Below are 27012 nucleotides of genomic sequence, written 5' to 3'. Positions count from 1 at the left end.
TCACTTGAATTACATGTACATGCTAACAACACACAAGACAGAAGACATACAAAACTATATGAAATCCTATTCATTCTTTCTACTGAGGTGTGTGTGCGTGTGTGTGTGTGTGTGTGTGTGTGTGTGTGTGTCTGTGAATAGTGTATGTGTATGTGAATAGGCATATTAACATATCTGTGCTTCACATGTTTCCCTTACGAGAAGATCAGCGCCTACATTCTTTGATCGTCTATAAATGAAGGAGGAGCACCCCCAAAAGGGTCTTACATACTGACAGGATGTGACATCACTGCAAGCATCATGCAGCAGCGCTGCAGGTCAAATACTTGCTGTGTTTTAGGAGCAGAAGGATTCTGTCAGTACTCTAAATAATTATAATCATCAGAGAGGGAGGGTGGTAAAGATAGGGTGATCGTGAACGGAGGCACACGGTGACAAAAAAGAGAGAGAAATGTCAGCACCGTCTACACTACATCATTTGCTCCAAAATAACTCAGGAACTGCTTACTGATGCAGACACTAAAGAAATAACCTCTTCGCTCTTTTAAATTGCAGAATCTCGAGGGAAAAGTAATTACCTCCCACATGAGTCTTCCTCTGTTTCCTCCAGTTCTGCCATGTCTCTAGACATGCACCTTTTTGATTGGCAAATGGCAGCACATGCATTCTGTTGTCATTCTTTTTTCTTGTGGGTATAGTTGTCAGCACCATCTGAGGGCATTTCATCAGCACCACGGACAGCACTGACAGCTGTCACAGAAGAACACGCTCACCACCAGGGACAGCAATCTTCATTAATTCAACTACCGAGTAACAGGATGCAGTCAAAGAGAGAAATGCTTCCCTTGATTCTTGTTTCATTGAGATAGATAGATAGATAGATAGATAGATAGATAGATAGATAGATAGATAGATAGATAGATAGATAGATAGATAGATAGATTTTAACATATGTGTTAATAACAGTATATCTGTGTTTTTGTGATTATAATTACCCTGCTGCTTGAGTTTGGTCTTGCCACAGGGTTTGGTAGCACTGACAGTGCTGGGGCAGCTAGCATCCATGAGTGCACGTTTCAGCACACCTGTCCGGTTCTTCACCCCTGTGGCCACATCACACTCGCCCCATTCTTGGAAGTCATACTTACACTCACCTGCAGGGGGGGCACAAGAGCATTTATTAAAACCTCAGCAATGTTCAACAGTCTGGCCCAGCAGCTGTACCTCAGTTAGGGAGTGCTTTCTTCAGATTGCAAGGCATGGCTTGATTACATTCCTCATAGTATATGTAAACCACCCTTGATATGTGCAGTTTCTGGGCATTTTTGAATGCACAATTTGTGCTAGTCATTCTTACACTTCTACTCTCCAACCCTGTAATCAGTTTTGGACCACAGGACCACTGCTGGCTAGATATTTTTGGATGGCAGACCACTCTCAACCTGCAGTGACAGTGATGTGTAAAAAAACCCAACCCATTACTATGCTGTTACCATGTCAGTGTCAATTCAGAGACTGGTCTGCCACCCAAATAATTTCCCATCAGCAGCAGGTCTGTAGTAACTTTATGGGTGTCCATTGGCTAGCATCAATGCTATTCCATATGTCAACATTTCTGATATATTGATTGTAAGATACATTGTTATTACACATTTCTGATGATTCACTATTACAGCAAGAGACATTAACAGTAGAATACTAATAAATTCATTTAAAACATAAATAATACAATTCTAATAAATTCATTGATTACATTTTACACCGAACCTGGAATTATGTTGTAACTCAACACAATTAAACATAATAGCAAAACAATCCACATGAAGCTTACTCTGTATTTATCAAGATTACAGATTACTATAGAAATGTATCAATATTGTTGTCTTCAATAGTATCTCAGTAAACTAGCCAACATTCACAAGAAAGCAATCCGATATGAACACAAGGTCCATTTAGCAAATCCAGCCCTGTTACTTTATAGAACATATGTAAATAGAGAAATAAAGCACATACACACTGAGAACATTATTACCATTAATTTATGCAACATTAAATGTTTCAAAGTCTATTCTAATCACATTAATATACAATTTGAAATTCTTCAAGGGACAATCCTAGGGTCCCAACTACCAGGGTCCCTATTGTTTGTAACTATTTATACTTGAGTGCAAACAATGTTTTGTTTGCTGATTACACCAACATTTTTCTAACTGACAATGATGTCAATAAATTATTCTCTTCTATAAATTCTGAATGACCCCTTATTGATAACTGGTTGTTATGTTTCAGCAACCCAGTGCATATATGCATATCAAGAGAAACTATATTGGACAGAGCTGAAGAAAACAAAGAAATAACAAAATTTATCTTATCAGAAGAATGTAAGTCCTCCTGTTAAATCAGTATCCCAGTTTTGTTGAGTGAGTTACAGCATTCCAGGTTCAGTGTGTAATGTAATTGTTACGTCCAGCCCCTCCCTCGTCCCTGGTCCCGCCTAGCTTCCCGCTCCCATTCGTTCCTCCCTCTGTCTGTCACGACCTCGTCATTTGTCACACACACCTGAGTCTCGTTTCACCGTCTTGTTTCCAGTGTATAAAAACCCCCTAGTGTTTTGCTCCCGTGTCGGTCATTGTTTGTTCTGTCTCCCTTTCGCCTTACCCCGCGCTCTCCTTTATCTACTTGCTGTGTGGTTCTGGTTTGTAGTTTGAGTTGCCCAGTGTTATTAGCGTGTGTTGCTGTCCAGTCCAGGTTAGTTTTTGGCTCGTGTTCTACGTCTGTCTTGTTCACAAAAGTTTATTTTGTTCTCATCTGCTTTTACTCTCTGTTCTTCCCCTCCCTACGTGTTTAGTAGGGTTTGTGTCTAGATCGCTGTCTCTCTGTTTGGATTTCTTATAGTAGTGTTTGTGTTTAGTTCGCTGTCTCTCTGTTTAGATTTCATGTTTACACGCCTGTACTGGTTAGTGTCGCTGTTAGTTTTCCTGTGTTTGTATTCTTTGGTTGGTTAATGTTTCATTGCTTGTGTATGTGCGTGCTTCGTTGACCCTCTTGATTATTGCTGTTAGTGTATACCCCATGTCATTGTTTGAGTCCTCCTTCCGTTGTTCGCTTCTCCTTATGCCAGGTTGGTTCTGCTTCTGGTTTTGTTGCGTATCTTTTATTAAATATTCAAAACCCTCTATTGCGTCACCCCTTCCCTGTTAAATCGTTACAGTAATCAAATAATTGTTTTGTATTTTATAAGTTTTGTGCTTGTTAAATAGTTGTTACACATTGCAATTACATATGTAATTTCATTGTTATTACAACTTGTTATTACATAGCTATTATACATAATATATCATACACTGTAACTGTAATAACACAATGTTAAATTGTAATTACAAAGTTTTATAACATGCTATTACACTGTTATTACACAGTTAATACACTGTAAGGTATACCAGTGAGTTATTACATTGTTATAATAACACTGGTTATATTATTAGTTATATTACACTAATATAATAACACAACACTAATACATTTTAGTTATTACAATTAGTTATTGCACACTGTTATTATTATTACATAGTTATTACATGTTGTTATTTCAATTATTACAATTTATAATGTAGTTATTATATTCTTACTACACATACTTATTGTGTTATTACACACTCTTATTGCAATGTATCATTATAATCTGATAAATTACATATCTGAAAAATTATATGTATTGGCCAACCAAACCAAATATTTCCTCTACAAAACGTGTAATCTTCTCTCTCCATTCTGTATATGTTAATGCCTCTCCTGCTGTTTTGCAATTTTTTTTTCTATTTTTCATTCACTGGACAGATTTATGTGATCACTGACATGAATATTGGGGGGACTTTTTGATGTCCTCGTGGCCACGAGAGGTCACAATCTTGATCTGGTCATTACTGACTCCACACAATGTTGATAGATCAACATGAATATTGGCATTTTGGGGTGGGGTCCCAAAGAACATTCATTCCGACCTCTTCCTCACACATCTTTCTGGCATGTAGTAGTAACAGCTATTACTAAAGCAGTATTACACAAATTCACTTGACCATATTATAGTATTACATACAGTATATCTCAGTTACTGGAACTCATGTCTAATATAATAGCATAACCGAACATTTGGAGGCAGAACAAACTTGCCCTTCATAGGCACACACACACACACATACACACACACACACACACACACACACACACACACACACACACACACACACACACACACATATGCCACCACTCCAACACCACCTCTCAATGGCACAGTCTTGCATTCTCAAGGCGCTGACATGTAAATGGAATCTGTGTTCAGGGTGAGACACTGAAGTGCCTTTATCTCACGCGACACCATGTTCTGGGCTCATTGTGTGAAGCAGCTGTGAAGCAGAGGTGAGTGGACGTGAAGGTAAGTGGATGCAAATGACAGGCAGAGTGGGTTTTGGCTCTGTTCACACATGCCCGGCGCTCACCTCCGAACTGCTTCTTCCAGTTACACGGGATCTTGCAGCGCTGTGTTTTGATGGTCTGCTTGCACTCGGTGCCGGTGCGGGTGCCCTCCCTGGTGCCCAGGCCACAGTCCCCCTCATTAGCCACGCACACACTCCACTGCCACTCACCACAGTCTGACTTACGCTCCTTTTTACCTGAGAGAGCCCGTGCACACACACATGTAAGAGCACACACACACACACAGTTTCACATCAGAGATGTTTTTCAAACCACCGCATATAGCTCCTTTCGTCTGTTCTGCACAGACTATTCAGATTTAGACACTTATAGACTGTAGATGGCTGGGCCTGCGTTCTGTGTGCAGCACAATTTTCTCACCTTGTTTCTCTGCCTTGCCACCCTCTGCCAGCACCGCTGTAATGACCAAGAGGGCCAGAACAGCCACACACTGCTGCTGCATGCTGGGAGAGAGAGCAGAGGTCATTACGAAACATTATTTTAAGTGCACTGTTCTTCACAGACAAATGCTAAGTGAGGCATAATATGGCAACACAACTATGCAGTATAAAAAAAACAACTATAGTATTTAAATAAATATATATAATTGTGTCGAGTTAGGCAGGAGGAGTTTATTACTTCAGAGACTCAATGTAAAAACACTGTTTACTGATATTAAACATTCTCTGACCAAACCAAGGCTAAGGCTCCACCCACCTACTCACTACTTGTGTGTGTTTACACGCAGGCACCAAGTGCCTCATAGCCACCGCATGTCTCCAGAGTCTGGAGCTGAAAGATGCCAAAACTGCAGTAATTCCTGTGTAACACACTGTGCTTAAAACGAATCCTTTCCCCTGAGTATCCCCCTGGCAGAGGTTTCTCACTGTGCCTTCGCAGTGTGAGTGTGTCTGGTCCTGACGGAGACTCCGTGACTCCTGGAGGTGTGCTGGAGTTCAGGGAATAGGACTGGATGAGGAACTCTGGGTAAATGCTCACAGCTTGCTCCACACCCCCACGCCGCCTGGGTCTCTATCCTCTGCTAAATACACTCGTTTCAACTGTTTATCAAAGTTTCCATGAATTCTCACTCTACTCAATTTCCCTTTCTTTTCTTAACATTAACAGTGGTCTCTCCCCCTCTCTCTCCCTCTTTCTCTCTCTGTCTCTCTCTCTCACAAACACATGCATGCATTCACCCTCTTGTTAGTTTCACTCTCATTCTATTTCTCTCTCACTATTTCTCATTATTTTAAAACAGCAAAAGTGCACTCAGGCTGCTCAGAGGAGGAATGTGTGGTAATTATGGAGCGCGTGAAGACCAAGTGCTTCACTGTGTGTAAATTACTGCAAAGGTACAGCCTGCCGGCAACATTATCTCCATTCCTCCATTTCAATTAATCACTGAGTGTGGCTCTCTCCATCCTCCTAACTCTCCTCCCTAAACTAACTTTTCCACCATAGTTCTACCTTTCTGATTTCTGACACTGTGATCCTTTGTTCTCTGATAGTGTCTCCATTATAGACTCTGATCTAGATGAATGGGAGTCATTCATGAAATAAACCCATGCACAGTCCTTTACCTCTAATCAGGTCCCTAGCATTAATGACCAACTGTTCTCTGTATAACTACACATATCTGGCCTCATTAGACTGGGGGGTGCTGGCCAGCCCCCCTAAAATGGATCTTGCTCACATAGTTTTGATTAGTACACACACACACACACACACACACACACACACACACACACACACACACACACGCACGTACGCACACACACAGGCACACACACACACACACACACACAAATATTCAGCTTAGAACAGACTGTTCTAAGCAGCACTGAGTGGAACACCATGTGTTATGTCTGGTGATGGATGTGGCCCTGGACGCCGTGGCTGCAAGCCGTCTCCCCGACAGGTGACAGGGTAATTGGCTGCAAGGTGGCAGTACTTCGGACTGGCTCCCGCCGGCACGACGCAGAGAAGCATTAGCAAAGTGCTGGGTCACATGGCCCCGCCCTCCACCACAATAGCCAATGAGGAGAGAGCAGGTGTCTGCTGCACTATATGTAGTATTAACACCAAGGTGTACTTAAGTATATGGAATTTTCTTAAAATTCACATAATAATATTAATTAACAAGTAATGTTATTAACAAGTTTCGCTTGGTTATCAAAAGAGAATTTAAAATGCGCTCTGAATGTTGCAGGATAAATGTGGAAGATTCATGGTGGCCAGTGTGCTTAATGTTCATGGAACATTGTCTTTTCTCGTTATGAGAATGTTCTAGAAAACATTTCCAGAATGTTACAGGTCAAATGTTGTGGAAATTATTACTTTGTCCAGTTTTCTTATATTAATAGAATGTTTTTTCTTGGTTATCATTTGCAAAATGTTTTCAGAATGTTACAGTTCAAATGTTCTAGAAATGTTTTATATGAAAGAAACATTAAAAGGTTGTTCCAGTAATGTTTTACCAAGGACAAATACTTTTATCAAGGACTATCAATACTTTTATAATGAAAAAGCATGTCCCATTATGTCCCCTGGTTTTGTGAAACTTCCCTGTTATCTGTGTAGATACTGGCCTACTAATTGATTTATCTTGCGTTGTCTTTTTCTTGGACTCTGAAGGGCCTTGACATTTGCCACTTCTGTTGATTTAGTTAATTGGTGAAGAGTTGATTTGGTTAATATATATTTATATTAATTAATCCAGCTCTTTTAATTAAATACATTTTTGAAAGAAATTCTAATGCCCCATTTTTCACTTGTGACAGTAGCTTTTTCCTTACTTTTATAATAATAATGTTTTCATAATTTAAATATATATCTTATGATTAGACTACTTATTCTACCCAGGCAATCAAATCTGGAACTTCCTAAAGTATGAGCTAGGACTAAATTAGTCTCAACTAATATATGTGATTTCATTAGGCTGTTTCATTTCACTTGCAGAAATATGATTGTGTGCAGTGGAACCAAAATCCAGGCCCATTTAGAGAGAGAGAGAGAGAGAGAGAGAGACAGACAGACAGACAGAGAGACAGTTTAGTTTAAATCTTAAAACATAACACACAAATGTACACCCAAAGGTGCATTCAGTGAGTCAATATATTCAGAAGACCTCAGGTGTGTGTGTTTTAGGGTGTGGCTTAAGCCCGGTAGGAAGGTGGGTGTAACTCCAACGGAGGAGAGGCAGTCTCACTCTGAAGGACACCAGAGCTCTAATTGACTGACCATTAGCTGCAAAGCAGAGACAGAGGGAAAGAGAGTAGCAATCTATTGTGTATGTTTCCAGTCTCCAGTATCATCTGCAGGTAATGGAGCCATCAATTGACTCTCTAAAACAAGGTTTAAAGTACGGGTAACTGCCAGCGGTCTCAGTGACCCTTCCCTGCTGAACTCATTCTGACTGTCTCTGCCCCTCATTGTTCCTTCAGCAGCATGCGGAGAGCCTGCCGGGGACGGGAGTGATGGAAGGGTGAAGGAGGCGCGCTGGTGAGCGGGGAAGATGCGCGAGAGCTGGGGGTTATTGGGGAAACCTCACGGACGACTTCAGCAGTATGGGACCCCCGCCAGCAGGGCTGTGGGGTCATGTGACGTGGGCTCAGCAGGAAGCACCGGGTGAGGAGGTGGTGACTCATCACAGCCTGGCGGGAAGGGGGCCTCCCATCAGCAGTGGAGACCGGTGGGCCGCACAGCGTCTGCTTTTGCCCACATATCCCCACTAAATGGAGACTCGGGGGGTATGGCCTCTGTGTGTGTGTGTGTGTGTGTGTGTGTGTGTGTGTGTGTGTGTGTGTGTGTGTGTGTTTGATGAAAGCAGGAGAGAGCTTGTACCATTATGCCACTCCATTAGTTCATTGATCTGTGTCAAAGCAGGTATCCCGACTGACAGACACAAAAGAGAGGCCATCATTGGCCAGATAACAAACCTTGTGGTCACTGACCACCACTGAACCACTGACCACAAATAGGCTTCTACAAAATTAAATCAACTGGAATTAAATGAATGCCTGTTTTTAAAACTAGGTGTAAGTGCACCTTGTGCACTGAAGTCCAATTCAATGTGTTAGCTGTCCATTTAACTGCACACCCAGTTGGGGGCACACACACACACACACACACACACACACACACACAGGCATGGGCATGTGCACTAATTCATATACTAACATCTGACACATTCATACAGGACATATGCACAGATGTACACACACATACACACACACACACACACACACACACACACACACACACACAACCAAACACTGACTCAAAGAAACCATGCACGTATTTACCTATCTGCCATTGTCTAATTCCTTAGTCCATCTTAGACAACAATTATGAACATCAATGCATATCAATACACACTGCTAAACAATATAACATGATAAAATATTGCAGACAGAACTAGTAAGTCTAAATGACAAAAAAGCTGCAAAGCTTAGATTAAGGTGTGTTGCTAAGATTCCAGGGTTAAGTCAAAGTTAGAAACTCAGTGCATGCTAGATGCACTTAGCAGTAAATCCTTCTCTATGGTGCAGTCGATTTTAGTTTAACAATTAGACTGGCTGGAAATCACAGATAGCAAAGCCTATTAATGAAGTAAAAGCCTTGATAATCCATCCACACTGCTGTAATGTATGTTAGGAAGGTTAAGAGAAAAGAATATGTGATGGCTGTATAGTCCTATATTTTCTGTTAGAGTGACTGTCATTCATTCGGGATTAGATAGGCTTTTGGCAAATGCAGGATGTGGCTTTGCTTGGCTGGATACAGAGGGGCTTCGTAAAGTAGTTTGATTCAGGAATTTATAGGAATTGAAAAAGTTTGCACAAAGCTACATGCCTGGACTACAAAATGTGGTCAACAGCCCAGGCTGGGCGTGACAGCGGGTGCCTGTGTGAGACTAAGATCGCATTCACATTCCTGTCTCCACTGGCTCAGAAGCACCCTGCTCTAGTGGCCCCTCTGGGGGATACAAGGCGTTTCTGATTTTATGGCTGGCATACCTGAATTATTTCATCTTGAGGATTTTTTTTTGTGTATGTGTGTGTGTGAGACAGAGAATTAAGCATTAGTATTAGCATACATGAGCTTTTTTAATGCAACATAAGTGAGCATAAATGAATAAAATGCAGTAAAAACATCAAATGCCATGAATTTATTTATGACCTTTATTTATGACCATCATTTATAATGAATTTACTCATGACCGTCATTTATCATGAATTTACTCATGTAGTGACAAGCAGATCACAGCTCATTCTGGGCATTCTGAGATTTCAGAATGAAGCATGGCCAGTTAACATTTCAGCACATTGACAGCTCCAGTGTGAACCGTGGGGAGTGTGTTCGCACGGGCTCCTGTCTGCAGGTGTGTGTGTAAGTGTGTGTGGGCTTTCGAGGGATTTTACATGGATGCCAATGAGTAAGAATGTAGAGCAAAGCTTTCACGCCAGCGCTCCTCAGTCCTGTAACGTGCAGAAGTAACCGGACGCCCTCTCCTCTGCCCAAGTGCAGGACGCCTTAACGTGCTGAAGTAACATGATGCCCTCTCTCCTGCCTCAGGATCTTGGCTCATGCTAATCAGGACCTCACTGAAGGTGATTTGTCTCGTGTCGGGCTTTTGCTTGGGGCTTTTATTCCGTACGTCATGGAAACCAAAAAGGACTCATTTGCCTTCTCTGCAAAGGTCAAAGCACAAACCCCATTCCAACTTAGTACAGGTGCTGGTGACACAGACATGGTAAACACGTGCACGTGCCTCTGCTGTTTCCACAACAACCTCGCTGACTCTCAACTGAACTGACACGTGCATATGTGCACATAAATACCCAGTGACCCAAATCCCTGCTGTAAGAGTACATTTAACATTAAGCAAATATTGCCGTAAACAAAGTTAATAATAGATGGGCACCCAGTGAGGATGTCTGGCCTCCTGAGGGTGCCGTGTCTCCACCCCCTGCAACCTGCCACTGGAACAAGTCCCTTCTACTCTAGCAGCCTGGTCTCATTATGTAATGGAGCTTCAGCAGAATATGGGGTTAGCCTCACCCAAGCATGCACTCCTGAATAGTCTTCATTTTCTTCCATAACACACACACACACACACACACACACACACACACACGTACACATTATCCAAGTCACTGAATCATGCTGCTTCTTCTGTTTTTATTTTTGTCTGCATGTTGCCCTGCAAATCTCTGCAAATATCCGATCATTTCCGAATTGTTTCTCAAAGCTCTGCATTCGTCCTGGAGCGAGCATGCCTGTTTTCCAGCAGCGACACCTGTGAGGGCCTCAGGACATGTGTTCATTAGAGAGAGCTGAGGGGAACGGGGGCTTTCAAGCTTCTGTGCCTTAACAGGAGCATCTCATTCCTTTCATCCCTTGTTTTCTCACGTTGCTTTCTTCAGTACATGTGTCGCCTCTGAACCAAGATTGCATTCGCATATTGGCACCCACCAACATACTGTGGTCCCTCTGCATGTGTGAAACTGTGAGCAGTCTCAGTGGCTTATTGTTCCTTACCCACAGCCTCCTCATTTTTCTCTCCTTAGGCCTCACTTCCTCCCTCGTTCTCCCTTTTGCTACTGGTCGCACCGCCATGTGCTTACAGTTGGCTTTGAAAGGACAGTGTGACGCGTGGGTGCGGGTGGAAGGACGTGGAAACCACTCGCACACTCAAGCTCCACGTTTATTGAGTGTTCTTTACTCCAAAAACATTAAACACATAAACACTAACGTTCTGACACTCAGACAAAGACGAGCACAGGACACTGCGCGAACGCACGTTAAATAGACGACCAACACAGACCCTCGTGACTCTCGAGACAAGGCACAGGTGTAACAAACGAACACGCACACAGACAACCCACGCCCACGGAAGTACAAACATGGACATAACGACACGCAGACAACATAGCGGCACGCCCACAGGGAAGGGTCCGGAGCTGTTCCGCAACAGACAGCCTCTATTTAGCAGCCCCATCGCCCTGAACAATCTCAACCAGGCTGCTGCTGTAGTGCCCTAGCAGTGTTTATAGCATCAATTTAATATACTTTTTTTTTATATGTCAGGACCAGAAGATGCATGGCCTCTAATAATCCACCATCAAAAGTATTTTATCTCACCTCCCTAATTCCACTTCCCCACTCTTCTTATGTTATGAAACTGCAAATATTGTAACATGAATCTTTTATTCAGTTTGCTTGTGACAGAATAATTTAATCCTAATAATAGTCCTCTGCTCCTGTGTGCAATGCTGAAAATATTTAACACATCTGAAGCGTCTGGTGCCAGGGAGAGCTTTGCACTTTGAATGCTTTCGAAGGTTTAAACCCTTAGACGAGCACAGGGCTCAGTCTGAAAAGGGTTGCTGGCATGTATCAAAGGGTCTGATTCATTACCACATTCCTTCAGTGGGCAGTATTCCCCAACACCCAGAATAGCCTTTCCTACTCAGTCCACGAACCCCCACCCACACACACTCACACACACACACACACACCATCATGTTTCTCGCACATACAGACAGGTGTGACTGGCCCGGATAATGCTGGCACGTTAGAGATAAACCCGTCAGTCACCTGTAATCCCAAATCACTTTTACAGGCAGACACATGGACAAACGCACATGCATACAGACATACAGACATAAGCGACCAATAGGCACCATCAAATAGGAAATAAATAAATGAGAAGATCAGAGTTCAATTCAAATCTCTCTACCAATGTTGCTATGAGCTTGGGGCAAGCGTCAGGAAGAGGGACCGCCTCGTCCATCAGATGACTTGGATCTAAACGTGGTGCAGGTGCAGTCTGCCTCTCTGAGCCCCAAAGGCATCATACATCACACCTCACTCTTCTGAACCCCACCCCTACTCACCCTCACACCCCCCTTACCCCCACTGTGCCCCCACAGCACCCCCACCTGTTATCTGATCATGAGAAACCTCACCTCAGATTACCTCTGCCCAAGGGACACATTCTCAAACACACACATACAGACATACCTACATAATCTTAGAGTGAAATCTCTAAGATCAGTAGACACACAGAACACAAGGGGGGAAATGAGGAAGAAAAGTTTGGACCAGACTGTCTGCTTAGCACTCAACCAGTCCACCTGATCCAAGAGGGATAATGGAGATTAAAATAAACCAAAAGTAATTGCAGGCCCCACGTATATCAGAGGGGATTGTAGCTACCTTGTTAACTTCTGATTTTCAACATAAATCAACAAAGACTATAGGAATTGTGTTGTCTGGTTATTTACATTAATAAACATGTCTGAAAGTGAAGATAACATACTGCAGTGTGGTAGTTTGTTCAGCTAGATAATGAAATACCTAAAACTTAATTTTCTTATTTATTGCAAAGGCACGTAAGAAGTTTGTTTCTCTAGACAGGTTATTATTAAACGCAAGTGGCCCAAAACAACACACTGTGGAGGTAGGGCCCTGAGTGGGCACAGACGTCATTGGCAGATGTAAACCTCTTCATCAGGCAATGTAACTTACGTAAATGACATTTACCTATTGTAAATGACAGTCAAGGATTTAGATGTTTTTTTTTAGCTACACTGTACCTGTTTTTTTTTTCTTGCTGTGTAATTACCAATAAAATATTATGGCATTTAGAAGTATGAGGCCATTTGTCTGCTTAAACTCGGCAGTAGAGAGACAAATTGTATATGACACATGCACTCACATTATACTATTTTTCTCATACTTTTTCATAATAATCTTTAATCCACTAAAGATGTCAAATCAAAGTTATGTCATTGAAAATCTCTATTAGTCATGGAGAAAGGTTCAAAAGGGTTGGCTCAACTAGGCTCAAACAATGAAAGGAACTACAAACTGACATTAGGTGAGAGGCTACAATGCCTATGTGGCAGATGCAGAAATCAGGTCAGTTTAGCGGCACAGGTGGTGGCTAGTACCCCTAGGCCCTTGGGAAACTAGTGCCCTCTGGTGTCAAGAGAATGTTCTTGCGGTTGCTGATGTTTTCTCTACATTTACGCAGACATACATAATGCTGGGCCAAAAGACAAGCACTGTGATAGAACTTCTTTTGGATTGAGAAGTGGTTTTATATCTACATGGTCCCCCAACAGCTCCATTCAGACCAATGCTGCTCTGTTGAAGGAGAGATATTGAAGCACTGTGTAAGAAGAATTAAACTATTCCATATCACCCAGAAAGTAAAGGGCCGTGTAATCACACTTTGCACCTCCTGCAAACTTTGCAAGTAGAACTAATCTCTAAGTTGCCCCAGCATCCACCTCAGTCCCTCTTTCCTTAGAAAACTACATTGCACCAATCGATAGGCTGCTGCCATTATGAATTGATGCTTGACCAGAAGTCGCAACAACCCATTTATTCTTTTGGAAGAGAAGAGAGTGGAAATTGTGCGAAAAATTGTGAGTTTACACCATCCACCCAGTGGAGGGTGATTGTCCCAAACGAAAACTCATAAAACATAGAACATAACTATAAGTGGAGCCTGGCCAGGCCATTAGTCCTCCTGTTGATGTGGAGGTGTTGATGTCCCCAGACCAGTCACGCTAGGATGGCAGAAATGAGGAGGAAGAGGATGGCCCATCTGGCCGGTGGGTACTGAGTAGTGCCCCTGAACCTGCAATAGACTATTAATGGCAAAACAATAGCAGGTTCCTGGCATTGGGTGTGCACCGTGAATGGTAAGAACTGGAGTTGTCTCACGGCAGGAAACAATCAAGGCAGGTATTGCCAAGGCAATCGATACAGAAGACTGCAGCCAAGCATCCCAACCTGCACAAATTTCCCTTCCCAGTGGTTCTCCAACATGAGGTAATGGGGGCTGTAGTGTGGTCTGCCCTCAAAAGGGTGCAGTGATATTTTAAACCATGCTGACTGCCATGTTTTGTCAATAGGACGGTGACCTTCCAAATCATGGGTGGAGGACCTGATCTAGACTTCTACTGGCAGAGCAAGCACCCTAGGATGCTTATAATCCCCTATAGTTAGTGGAAAGTAATGTTTGGTCCTATGTATAGTGATGCCTCCAGTGGCGCTGGGAAAATTTGAAACTTTATTGAAAGTTTGCTGGAACCTAGCCACTAGGGTGCACACATCATTGTATTTTAGTGCTGGTCCCAAGCCCGGATAAATAGGGAGGGTTGCGTCAGGAAGGGCATCCAGTGTAAAAACTGCACCAAATCAAACTATGTGGATCAAAAATAGAAATTCCATACCGGATCGGTCGAGGCCCGGGTTAACAACGACCGCCACTGGTGCTGTTGTCCAACAGGGCATTAGTGTAAATTGGACTACTGTTGGGACAAGGAGGAGGAGGAGAGGGGGGAAGAGGCTTCTGAAGCTGAAGGAGAGGAGGCAGAGCAGGAAAGTGGAGGTTAGAGTTGGTACGTTGAATGTGGGCTCTATGACAGGTAAAGGGAGCTAGCTGATGCGATGGAGAGGAGGAAGATAGATATACTGTGTGTACAGGAGACCAAGTGGAAGGGGAGCAAGGACAGGAGCATTGGTGGTGGCTTCAAACTCTATCATGGTGTAGACAGGAAGAGAAATGGAGTAGGGGTAATCCTGCAGGATGAGTTTAGTAAGAGTGTAGTGGAGGTAAAGATACTAAGTGACAGGGTAATCTGTGTAAAGTTAGAGATTGATGGTGTGATGATGAATGTCATCAGTGCTTATGCTCCTCAGGTAGGTTGGGGCAGTCATGGTTAGGGAACTGGTCTTGTGACCGGAGGGTCGTGGGTTCGATTCCCAGACAGGCCATGACTGAGGTGCCCTTGAGCAAGGCACCTAACCCCAACTGCTCCCCGGGCGCCGGGCTAGGGCTGCTCACTGGGCACGTGTGATCCACAGCCCCCTAGTATTCACTAGTGTGTGTGTGTGTGTGTGTTAAAAGGATAAAAATAGTTGTAGTTAATACTTACTTTAAGAAAAAGGAAGAGCACAGGGTAACATATAAGAGTGGGGGAAGATGCACACAGGTCGACTATACAGTATCCTCTGTACGAGACAAAACCTGAAAGAGGTTAGTGATTGCAAGGTGTTACCAGGGGAGAGTAAACAGCATAGGATGGTGATATGTAGGATGGTTTTGGAGGTGAAGAAGAGGAAGAGAGTGAGAGCGGAACCTAAGATCAGCTGGTGGAAGTTAAAGGATGAGGACTGTGGTGTAAAATTCAGGAATGAGGTGAGGCAGGTGGAAGGAGTATTTTGAGGAACTGTTGAATCAAGAGAGTGAAAGGGAAAGGAGGTTAGAAGAGGTAGAGGTTGTAAATCAGGAAGTGCCTCAGGTGAGCAAGGAGGAAGTAAGGGCTGCAATTCTCAGAATGAAGTGTGGTAAGGCAGTTGGACCGGATGATATTCCAGTGGAGGCATGGAAATGTTTGGGAGAGACAGCAGTGGAGTTTTTGACTGGGTTATTTAACAGAATCTTGGAAGGTCAGAAGATGCCTGAGGAGTGGAGAAGAAGCATAATGATGCCGATTTTCAAGAATAAGGGCAACGTTCATAGCTGTAGTAATTACAGGGGAATAAAGTTGATCAGTCACAGCCTGAAAATCTGGGAAAGAGTAGTGGAAGCTAGGCTTAGAGGAGAGGTAGAGATCTGTGAGCAACAGTATAGTTTCATGCCAACTAAGTGCACCACATATGCTATGTTTGCTTTGAGAGTGTTAATGGAGAAGTATAGGGAAGGACAGAAGGAGTTACATTGTGTGTTTGTTGACTTAGAGAAAGCTTATGATAGAGTACCGAGACAGGAGCTGTGGTATTGTATGAGGAAGTCAGGAGTAGCAGAAAAGTATGTGAGGGTAGTGCAGGATATGTATGAGAACAGTGTGACAGCAGTGAGATGTGCGGTAGGAATGACAGACGGGTTTAAAGTGGGGGTAGGACTACATCAGGGATCAGCCCTGAGTCCCTTCCTGTTCGCAATTGTCATGGACAGACTGACAGACGAAGTTAGGCAGGAGTCCCCTTGGACTATGATGTTTGCTGATGACATTGTGATCTGTAGTGAGAGTAGGGAGCAGGTGGAGGTCAGCTTGGAAAGATGGAGATATGCTTTGGAATGAAAGTGAGCAGGAGTAAAACAGAGTACGTGTGTGAATGAGAGGGCAGACGGTGGACAGGTCCAGTTACAAAGGAGTTGATTTGGTGAAGGTTGACGAGTTGATCTACTTAGGGTCGAAGGTACAGAGTAATGGAGGAAGTGAAAGAGAGGTAAAGAAGAGAGTGCAGGCAGGGTGGTGTGTATGGCATCAGAAACGAGTTTATTAGAGGATCAGCACATGTAGCATGTTTTGGAGATAAAGTTAGAGAAGCGAGATTGAGATGGTTTGGACATGTACAGAGGAGGGAGGAGAGGTATATTGGTAGGAGGGTCTTGAGGATGGAACTTCCAGGCAAGAGGAGGAGAGGTAGACCTAAGAGGAGGTTTATGGATGCAGTGGTAGAGGATATGAGAGTGGCTGGTGTGTCAGTGGAGGACACTCAGGATAGTGCCAGATGGAGGAGTTTGATCCGCTGTGGCGACCCGTAAACGGGAATAGCCGAAAGAAGAAGAAGATTCAAAGTTTGCTGAAGAGAAGTGGGTTAATGACAAGACGGAACTGCTAAAGAGGCTGTGTTATTCGTGAATGATACACACGTGTGGGAGTGCTATCTATGCGGTGTGCTGGTATAGGTTACAATCAATACTAGTGTGGTTTCTAGTATGAGGATTCTTTTGAAACTAGTGATGTAACCGCATGGCATTAGTAGAGGTAGTTTGTTGCACAGTGTTAGGTTCATTATTGGAGCTGGAGGTGCATGACGAATGTGCCAACATCCAGGTAGACGTCTTTCAACATCCAGGTAGAAGGCTTTGGCAATTACTTAAAACTCCATATGGTTGCCATTGAGGAAATACTGGTGCGTGTTCCCTTTTTCTGTTATTTTTTAGTGTACTGTATGTGGAGTTTTTGACTGTGGTAGTAGACAGGGACGTTTTGACTGTGGTAGTACACAGGGACATTTTGACTATGGGAGTACACAGGGAGATTTTGACTGTGGTAGTAGACAGGGACGTTTTGGCTGTGGTAGTACACAGGGACATTTTGACTGTGGTAGTAGACAGGGAAGATTTGAATGTGCGAGTACACAGGGAGCTTTTGCATTCAGTGCGATTATCACTGATATTTGACCCGTGATGGATTTATTATGCTTATAATGTAGGCTATATTAATTTACTAAGGTGGTTAATTGTTTGCTTATTTGTTTTACACAGTGGATCAACTTATAATACTCCTTGTTGATCCTCAACATATATTTGTTTACATATTTTTGTTTACATATATACCTGCATCATTTTCCTCTGTGCATAGTGTGTTCTACACAGTTGCTTCTTTTCTCCATATATCCCTGAATAGTGTCTATATTTGAATATTCTTCCCAAATCTATCTTTACTACAGAATAGTTTCTTTTAGGCCATGTTGTTTCTTTCAACTAGAGAGCGTCACTGTTACATTGATTAGCAAGACCCTGGGCTGTTTATGGCCGCTGTGTTGGGCAGAATATGTGACAGAATTTGGGGCTTACTTATTCAGGAGGACACAGCAATAGTAAGTGAGGGTCACACAGACATGACAATCAAAGAATTTCCATTGAGCATATTTGTTGTGTCATCCTGTTTGATAGATTGCAGATATTGAAAACAAGTTATTACATAAAATAGCACAAACGACTGAGTGGGCTGAAAATGTGAGCTTGGTGTGTTTTCACAACTCTAATGAAGCATCTTAATTTGTCCACGTGAGTTTACCACTCCCTGATCTCAGCAAATAATGTGTTACTGTACAGAAGCAAAGTAAACTGACCAGAACAAAACATTTAAGTATTCGGTTTTGTTTATTTGAAAGCCTGTACTCTACCTGGAATATGAGGCCAGATCCAACCATACTTTTAAGGGTTTCTTTTTATGTACAAGGGGCCAGTTTGCTATGGAACTGCATTAAATTGGTCATTGGTGACCAACATTAGTCAAAAAAGGCATATATTTGCATAAATTACAGCACAACATGTTGGTTGCTGTTTGTGTTATTTATTTCAGGTTAATTGTGTCTTTCAAGAGTTGTAGTAATGTTGTGTGCTCTGCATACAATAAGCTCATTTATTCAATGAAAAATGAACAGAAAAAACTTTATAGATTGATTGACATTGAAAGGCCAGACTGAGTCTGTTGCTCCAAATACTGAATCATGTGAGGTGTGAATTGTGTGCAGACTGAAGTAGATGTGTTGTAATTGCTTTGTTCTGCACACCTGGTCCAAGCTGCTCTCTCTAAATGAGCAAAATTACACCTTCAGGGACCTGTACCAATATTGACAGTTGGCCATACATAACTAGACATTAAGACACTTTTTTCTTTTATCTTGGGATTTGAAATGTGTCAGATTTTAAGCAAGGTTATTTACATCTTCACAAGTTTGCTCTCCCACCCTTGTACAATGATCATTCATTTATGAATATAATTATTTTTATGTGGTTCTTTAAATCTTTACCAATCCATTGACAGCGTAGAACCTGCCTCCTGTCGACATCACCACGCTCTCAGTATTTTTCCTGGTGTTATTCAGCTAGGAACTGAAGCCTCTTTCAGATCCTGTTTGTTTCAGGGGCTTTTTGCCTTAGGCCTGTCTTCAATAAGTGAAATGCATGTTTAGTGGGGTGATTCAACATCCCACTTCCTGGCCCTGAAAAGCTTCACACTTTCTTTAGTAGTGTGTGTTCAGGTCAGCGTGTTGCTGCTGGTGAAGTGCTTGGCATCCAGTCTTAAGATGTTTTGTGGGATCTGAGAAACGAAGAAGCTTCAGTACGCTACAGAATTCATCCCACATCCACCAGTTGACCCACCATCAAAAAAGCCCCACATGTCAGTGCTGTCAGGTTTGAGGTGAGTTTTTTTTTTCCTTTTATCATGAGCAGCCTGTGTGTACCACACGTACCGGTCAATTAAAGCTGAAATTCTGCATGTTAATCACCATGTTAAGTGATTCTTTTATTTTAACTCTGCTGTGCTACAGTCCAAAGATGAAGTCGATTGTGGGACCATTCTGCTCCCACCCACATGGTAAAAGGTTTAGTCGTTTCCTCCAATTCCTACAGAGCTGTAGTCCTCTAGGACACAGCCTAAATAAAGAAATTTAGAAAAATTGACATGGCTGTATGTAAAGCAATTTGCAGAACAATCTAATGGGCATAATTAAAGATTGCTTTACTATTTTCTATGACTATTTTCTGCTATTGGGTAATGAAATGTTAAAAGTAGAAGTCATGGATCAAAGTCACATTCTGTAATCTTGTTTGGTCAGTTTGGTTTGGGGGTTTGGTCAGGAGTCTTGGTTGCTGATAATCATAGTCATTTAACAAATAATACTGGATGAACAAACAAGGCCGATGTTGGGAAGGTTCTAGCATGCCGTGTATTTGGCTGCACTAACACTTCCTCTTCAGCCAGCAATCAACAGACTGAAAGTGCTATGCTTTACTAAGCAGGCAATTGTAGTAAGGGGCTGAATTATACAACATCATACTATAAAGTGTGTAACAATGATATCTCTCCTCAGGGGGGTCAGGGTTCAATCCCCATCTGGCAAATGTACTGTGCTATACCAATAAGAGTCCAATAAGAGGCAAAACTGCTAACACTACACATGCCTACGACATCTGTAACATGATTGAAAATTGTAAGGTTGTCTTGATATAAGCACCTGCCAAATATGTAAATGCCTAGGAAAAACTGTTAATATGCATGCAAAATTCACCAGTACATGAAATAGGACTCCTTGACAATGTAGCTAGTTAGATCATAAGCCTCTTATTAGTGGTCTATTGTCACCAGTGTGTGTTCAAGTAAACATAAAAACATTTTCAAGGTAAAAACAGAGAAAAGTTATACAAAACAGTTACAAACGTCCAGGAACAAATATCTAATATGTTTACGTCATATTTAGGGATTTCAAGCTACATGGAACATTTCAAACACTTTAGAAAATGGAGCCCAAGACATAAGTCAGCTATTAACAGACTGAACAGAAGCAATATGTTTGATGTCTAACACAACAATCACAGAAAACAAAACACAACAACAGTGGAAAAAAAAGAATCAATACTTGAGTGCAGTGTTCTAAGTTTAAATAAAACCTGTCACACGTGGCAGGGTCACTTCTCAAATCAAAGAGACAGCATTAACTACTCTGTCAGATTTATATCTTCTGAGGATTAAGTATTCTAACGCATGCTGTAGGCATTAGCCAGTGCTTAATGGTTGCTTGGCTAAAAAGCACACACACCTCTGAACTACATCCACCACATTACACCACGTTTTCTGCAATACTCTGTTCACTCCTGGGAAAACTTATTTATCTGTTTCACGTCCGCCTTATCTAAGGAATGAAATGTTACACCAGCCAAATATGGAAAAGGTGTCTGAAAGTATTAGAAGATTTAAACTCAAATATCCAATCAGTATGGCAGGCTTATATATACAACTCTAGAAAAAAAATACAGTGTGTGTCTGTGTATGAGCATGTGTTTCTGTGTATGAAACATGATTTGTCTAAAGATATATGGTAATATATAACATACAAAAACTGCATGAAACCTATTCAGTAATGCTGGTAATATTGGCTTGTGCTAACCTAGCATTTATTTAAACAGAATCACTGGTCTGGTCTAAAAATGTTCCATTCTGTGTACAAGAATCATGGAAATCTGTGTAAAATTATGGAAACCCGTTTGGAAGACAGGTCTGAACCATAAGCCACTGCAAATTTAAAAAAAAGACTACAAGAGAAAGCTGGACCTAATATCTAACAGCAATACGCTACATCATGGAAGGGAGTCATATACACATGACCGGGAGAATGAGAAACTGACGCAGGGATGGTATGAATGTGAGAGGAAGATGTGATGGTATTGGTATACAGCACAGTGCTTGTTTCATATCTCTATCCTCAGACTTCATCCCGTAACTGTCAGCTCCTGTCTGTGTCTCTGTTCTTCATCACAGAAATGTGCCTGAAGACCAAACAGGCAGGAGGGAGAAGCCTTAACTGGGACAAATGAATAAAAATGGTCTGTAATATATAAGGCCCATGTGCCCAGACCAAACACTTCACTGCCTCCAAGACAGGTTCTCTTTAACCCTACTGTCCAAAAGCCCAGCGACATCTCTCTCACACTCTTGTCCACTCTCTCTCTCTCTCTCTCTCTCTCTCTCTCTCTCTCTCTCTCTCTCTCTCTCTCTCTCTCTCTCTCTCTCTCTTTTAGTTAGACTCCAATTCCCAGAAGCCCTCTTCATCGTGCAGAAAGACAGGTTTATTTAGCTCAGTATGTCTGCAGGCAGCAGATTGTTTACTGAGGATGCCAGCAGCTATGCAGGGAGACAGCTCACATGCATCAGATGACTGATTCCTGACTCCCCTCATTCCTCATCCACTATATACACTAGCAGGTAACGCTGTAAGCACTGGCCCCTTGACATCAGAGTGAAACAAATTCCAAATCCCAGAGAAAAGAAAACATTGGGATTTGAATTTCTGATATTAAAATATCCAGTAATAACACGTGAACTGGGCTTCTCACTATGACCAACAAGGACCGATGGGAATGGGACACAGGGACACCCTGCAGTCCGGCCACCTCGACCTCATCTAAAAACCTCTACCTGAATTTTCTTTACAGACTGAAATATTCTCTGCTAAAATGTAATAGATAAAAGTAGGCCAACTGTCTTACAATTCACAAATACCTAATACCCACATTTTCTATTTCAATGCTTTCCTAAATGCACTATCCTGTACTTTTGTAATATCTAAGTAAAATACATTTTGTGTATGTATATTACAGGATTAGTGTTTTGCTTGAAATAAAGAGCATATACAATCAATTAATTCATTTGTAAAGGCTGTCTTTCACACATCATTGTGTATGATTATAAATTAGTGTTGCAAAAGGATGTCCTAAGCACCTCACACACGACTCATCAATTATATGTTTTAATAGCTTTACGTAAGTCACCAGTGTTTAATTAACAGATACAGGGTCCTGTTTAACTAAATTTAACTCTGTAGGAGCTAATTGAACACAAGAGATTGCCATATTTGTTGCGGGATTAAAATCCCAAAGGACCTCTCAATGTCACTTTAACTGAACAACAAGCCTGGCAACTAGCCATTAGGAAAATATTTGTGAGCAAGAACACACACACACACACACACACACACACACACACACACACACACACACACACACACACACTGTACTGTACACATATGCACACAGAGACACATTTTGGATGACAACTCTACACAAAGAGCATCCGTAGGACATGCAGCATGTTTATTGATATAGAACAATACTATTTTGTGTAATCTCCACAGGGTTAGGGTCAATGTTACTGCTAAGTGTGTGACACACACACACACAGATACACAAAAACACACACAGGGTCACTCAGATCCTAATGCTTTAGGGCGTTTCAGCATTTAAAATTTTTTTTGACTAAAAAAAGAACCACAAGGCAATGGTGTGATGGGTCTGGTGGATCTGAAATGCATTCCTAAAGGTAACAACTTACATATTCATATGTACAGACACACACACTCACTTTTTAAGATAACAAGCAAATCGGGCATGACTCCCAGCTGTCATGGGTCCATCCACAGCCAGTGCTCCAAATCTCCTGATTACTAGCACCTGTTCCGTGTCTCTGAGTCACTCATGTATATTATTTAACCTCATTGTGTGGGAAGCCTTATATCTTTATGTAGCATTCCTTACACCTGTTTGTTCATTGTATTGTATTGCATTTATCTTTAAACTTTATGCTTTAGTGTTCTTAATGTTTGAGTTATTGAATGTCTGAATGTTTGAGTTATTACAATACGCTTCACTGCAGCACCGCAGGAACAGCTTCATCTAGCTCAGGAGAAGTCAGCCGGGATGACATTTTGTTACAGAAACAACAGCCAGTTCTGCCGCAGCAGTGACTGGGGCTTCCTTAGAACAGCTGACCTCAACTAAGGATGCATCTCCACACCAGCTGACCAGCATACACTTCCACTGCTGTGGACATGAATTCCCATGTGGTTCCTCAGTATTCCAAGCTGTCCAAAACAGAGAGGTATGATGGCAAATCATCAGACTTCAGAGGGTTTTGCTTCATTGTTCATGTCTTCCGTCACAGACTATCTCACATTTTCTCACATTCCAAGATTGTCATTGCTTGTTTGGCCTCTCTTCAGGAAAGTGGCATCGCATTTGTAGGATTTGTGCAAATGAAGATAGTTTATAACTTTCATTTGTTAATTGTTTATGTTGGTTAGCTGTAAATATTGGGCACGATAAAAGTAGCTTTGTATTGGTTTCAATTATTAGCCTAGCTATTTTGCTTAGCCTGTAACCAGTAGTGAGGAAAATAAACAATTTTAATATTACATATTTGTCCTTAAAGTAGTAGAACACAAGTTACCATGTGCTCAGTCTTTGTTCAGTGCTCTGACAAAAGACAAGGCCAGTATTTCAGGTAAAGACCTCAAGGGTTGTCTTGGGTCTCGTTTTTCTCTCTAGCTTCTTCTCTGTACCCTCATATTGTACCACTCCCTCTTGACTTCACTAAACACCTCTAAAATTCCTTCTTCCCTTCTCCTGAATTCCTTCCATTCCTTGGGGATTATTCTGGACTTTTCTTGTCTCTTCCTGTATTTTGTTACCCTTCTAACTCTTTGGTTGTGAAAGTCAATATTTTAACAGTTTTATTTTTCCTTTTACTCTCTGTTTGAGCACATCAGCTCAAAGTGTGATCAAAAAGTGCCGCTAAGACACTAATTGTAATGTATGGCTTACAGTAGAATGGAGTACTGTCACTTTAAGGGTGGTGTTCAGGGAAAGTGCTGGATGGTGAAAGTACTAGGAGAACAAAGTGTAATGACAGACGGAATAAAACTTGCAGTATTAAACTAACGTGGATTGTCGTCTCCTTATGTCATGTAAGATAGATACTGTAACGTGATCCTTCCACTGAGGGAAGAATGGTGGGGTTTTGATAACAAACTCAAATGCAAAGCCACAGAGGTAACGAACTGAGACCTCCGTAAAAACAGCACAGAAAACGAGACCAAAAGAAAACACATGTAAAATGTGTAAAATACCAACAGGAAAACCAAAAATGCCAAGGAAGAAGCTGGTAGCCAGAGGCAGACAACGTCTATCAAAATTCCTAATATTTTTATATAAAAATTTTTAATATAATTTTCTTAAAAGAAAATAACAAAGAAATAGGAAGAGAAACAGCATAGGAAAACATGAGGTAGGCCAGGAAGAAGCGCAGAAGTAAAGGACTTGAAAAACAAGGCAAGAGACAAGAGAGCTGGAGAGAGAACACAATGGCGAGCGAATGTGTGAAAGAGGCAAAAGAGAAAGGCTGACTTGTGAGAATTCACGAGGTGGCATCAGACAACTCAGCAGTGAGACACTGTAACTGTCTTCCTTAAATAGGAGGGAAGACAGCTGCAGGTCATCACTGCTGATTGCGTCTCTGTCGGGAACTGACTCGCAAGACCCTCCTGTGGCGGCAGGTAGGGTAGCCCTGGAGCCAGCCCTGACAGATACAGACATTACATGGTGTCAGAAGTTGAAGTTACTCATGCCTAAAGGAAAATTATGTCATGGCGAAGTTTAATCTACCGAGCGATTTCAAGTTTGATCGTCCCGCGGATTGGCCGGACTGGAAACAAAGATTTTGGCGCTATCGGTTAGCAACTAAGCTAAACAAGGACAATGAAGAAATACAAGTGAGTTCTCTTATTTACTCCATGGGGAGCAAAGCCAAAAAGATATTCAGCTCCTTCAATTTCAATAGCGAAGAGGAGAAGAACTTTGACACAGTTCTCAAAAAGCTTGACGAATACTTTATTCCCAGCCGTAATGTTATACATGAACAGGCATGTTTTTACCAATGCGGCCAACTGCCCAGGTAGACCATGGATCCGTATATATGCGCACTGTACGAGCTGGCCAAACACTGCGAGTTTGGAAAAAAGGCGCGATTGGCACATTAGAGACCGCCTGGTTGTGAGCATTCTGGATAAAGACCTGTCTTGTACATTTCAATTCAAAGCAGACTTAACATTGGGTGAAGTTATTGATCAAGTGTGACAAGCGGAATAGATTACTAAGCAGGTTAGTCTTCAATCTAACCCGCCAGTCTAAAAGCAGTACTCCTTCAAAGTCTACATCATGAGGGGAAGAGTCAGCTGTCTCCTAGGCCTTCCAGAAGCTGTGGACATGGGTCTCGCGAAAAGGGTAGATGAGGTCAGTGCCGTTTTCAAGTCAGGCGGACTACTGAAAAGAGCCACTGGAAACTTCAAAGCCCCCATTTCCCCCAAAGCAATGGCCATGCTTTACCTGAACTTCCTACACCAGGACGATCCCTTCCTTGCTCTGATGACATACAGAGCAACACCCAACTCTTCTACCAGAGTCAGTCCAGAAGTGCTAATGGGCAGGAAAATCAGCACTACCTTGCCCATCCTGCAGTTTAATTTGAAACTGGACTGGCCCAACATGGACAAAATCCAACAAGCCGATGACAAAGACATGCATACTATTACAACCGGCACCATGGAGTATGAAGTTTGCCACTACCGAACTGAAACTACCAAAACTGGATGGACAGAAACAATGGACAACTGTCGTCCAAGGCACAAGCTCCACTCCTAGATCTTACATAGTGGAGACTGCACAAGGTGAGCGATACAGAAGGAACAGGTGTCACCTGCTGGTTAATCCCAACCATCTCTCCCTAGACAGTAGAGGTTCTGAGGCAAACACTTCAGCATTGGACGCAGACATCGAGTTGACCAAGAAAACTGTGACACCAGTTTTTGTCACACGTGAGACTCTTACACCTGGGTCTAAGGTCACTCGTTCTGGCAGAATGAGCAAGCCAGTAGCTAAACTTAATCTGTAATCTGGAGTGATAGAAAAGTTTGATGTTACAAGAGTATAGATATTTCCATTTCCCAATGGTTGGGAGCATATACATTGCATGTCTAATTTTTGTTACTTTTGCATAGTACTGTACGGGGGATGAGGATGACGTGCTGAAAGGTCTACGAATATAGATAGTGGTGTCAATTCTAGGTTCAGAGATTAAAAGTCCTCGCCAGGATTTTGCTCAGGCTTCCTGGATTTTGTTGATTCCACTTATTTTACCTGGATTGTTCATTAGAAAATCTAGCAAGCTTGAGCAAAATCCTGGTGAGGGCTTTTAATCTCTGAACCTGGGATTGACACCACTAATTATAGAGAATGATTTCAGTTATTGATTCACTGGGGTAGTGTTGAACAAAGTTAAATGTTAATAGTGATGGTTCAAAGTTATGTATGATTTTCACATTATGTTCTCTTTTAAGAAGGGGAGATGTAATGTATGGCATACAGTAGCATGTAGTACTGTC

General features: G+C 42.0%; 1 protein-coding gene across 1 annotated transcript in view; it reads right to left on the bottom strand.

Moving 5' to 3' along the window:
- ptn (pleiotrophin) overlaps nt 1-27012 on the bottom strand; it is a 51011-nt gene that overhangs the window by 9960 nt on the left and 14039 nt on the right. Inside the window, exons 2-4 of the mRNA XM_077006858.1 lie at nt 4855-4937; nt 4497-4670; nt 996-1154 (exon numbers count right to left, since the gene is read on the bottom strand). Of these exons, the coding sequence (XP_076862973.1) occupies nt 996-1154; nt 4497-4670; nt 4855-4936 (415 nt within the window). The 5' untranslated portion in view covers nt 4937. The remainder of the gene's footprint in view (nt 1-995; nt 1155-4496; nt 4671-4854; nt 4938-27012) is intronic.

The sequence above is a fragment of the Brachyhypopomus gauderio genome, chromosome 5, assembly GCF_052324685.1.
Source record: "Brachyhypopomus gauderio isolate BG-103 chromosome 5, BGAUD_0.2, whole genome shotgun sequence".
Lineage (NCBI taxonomy): Eukaryota > Metazoa > Chordata > Actinopteri > Gymnotiformes > Hypopomidae > Brachyhypopomus > Brachyhypopomus gauderio.
This window is presented reverse-complemented; position numbering and strand designations above follow the sequence as displayed.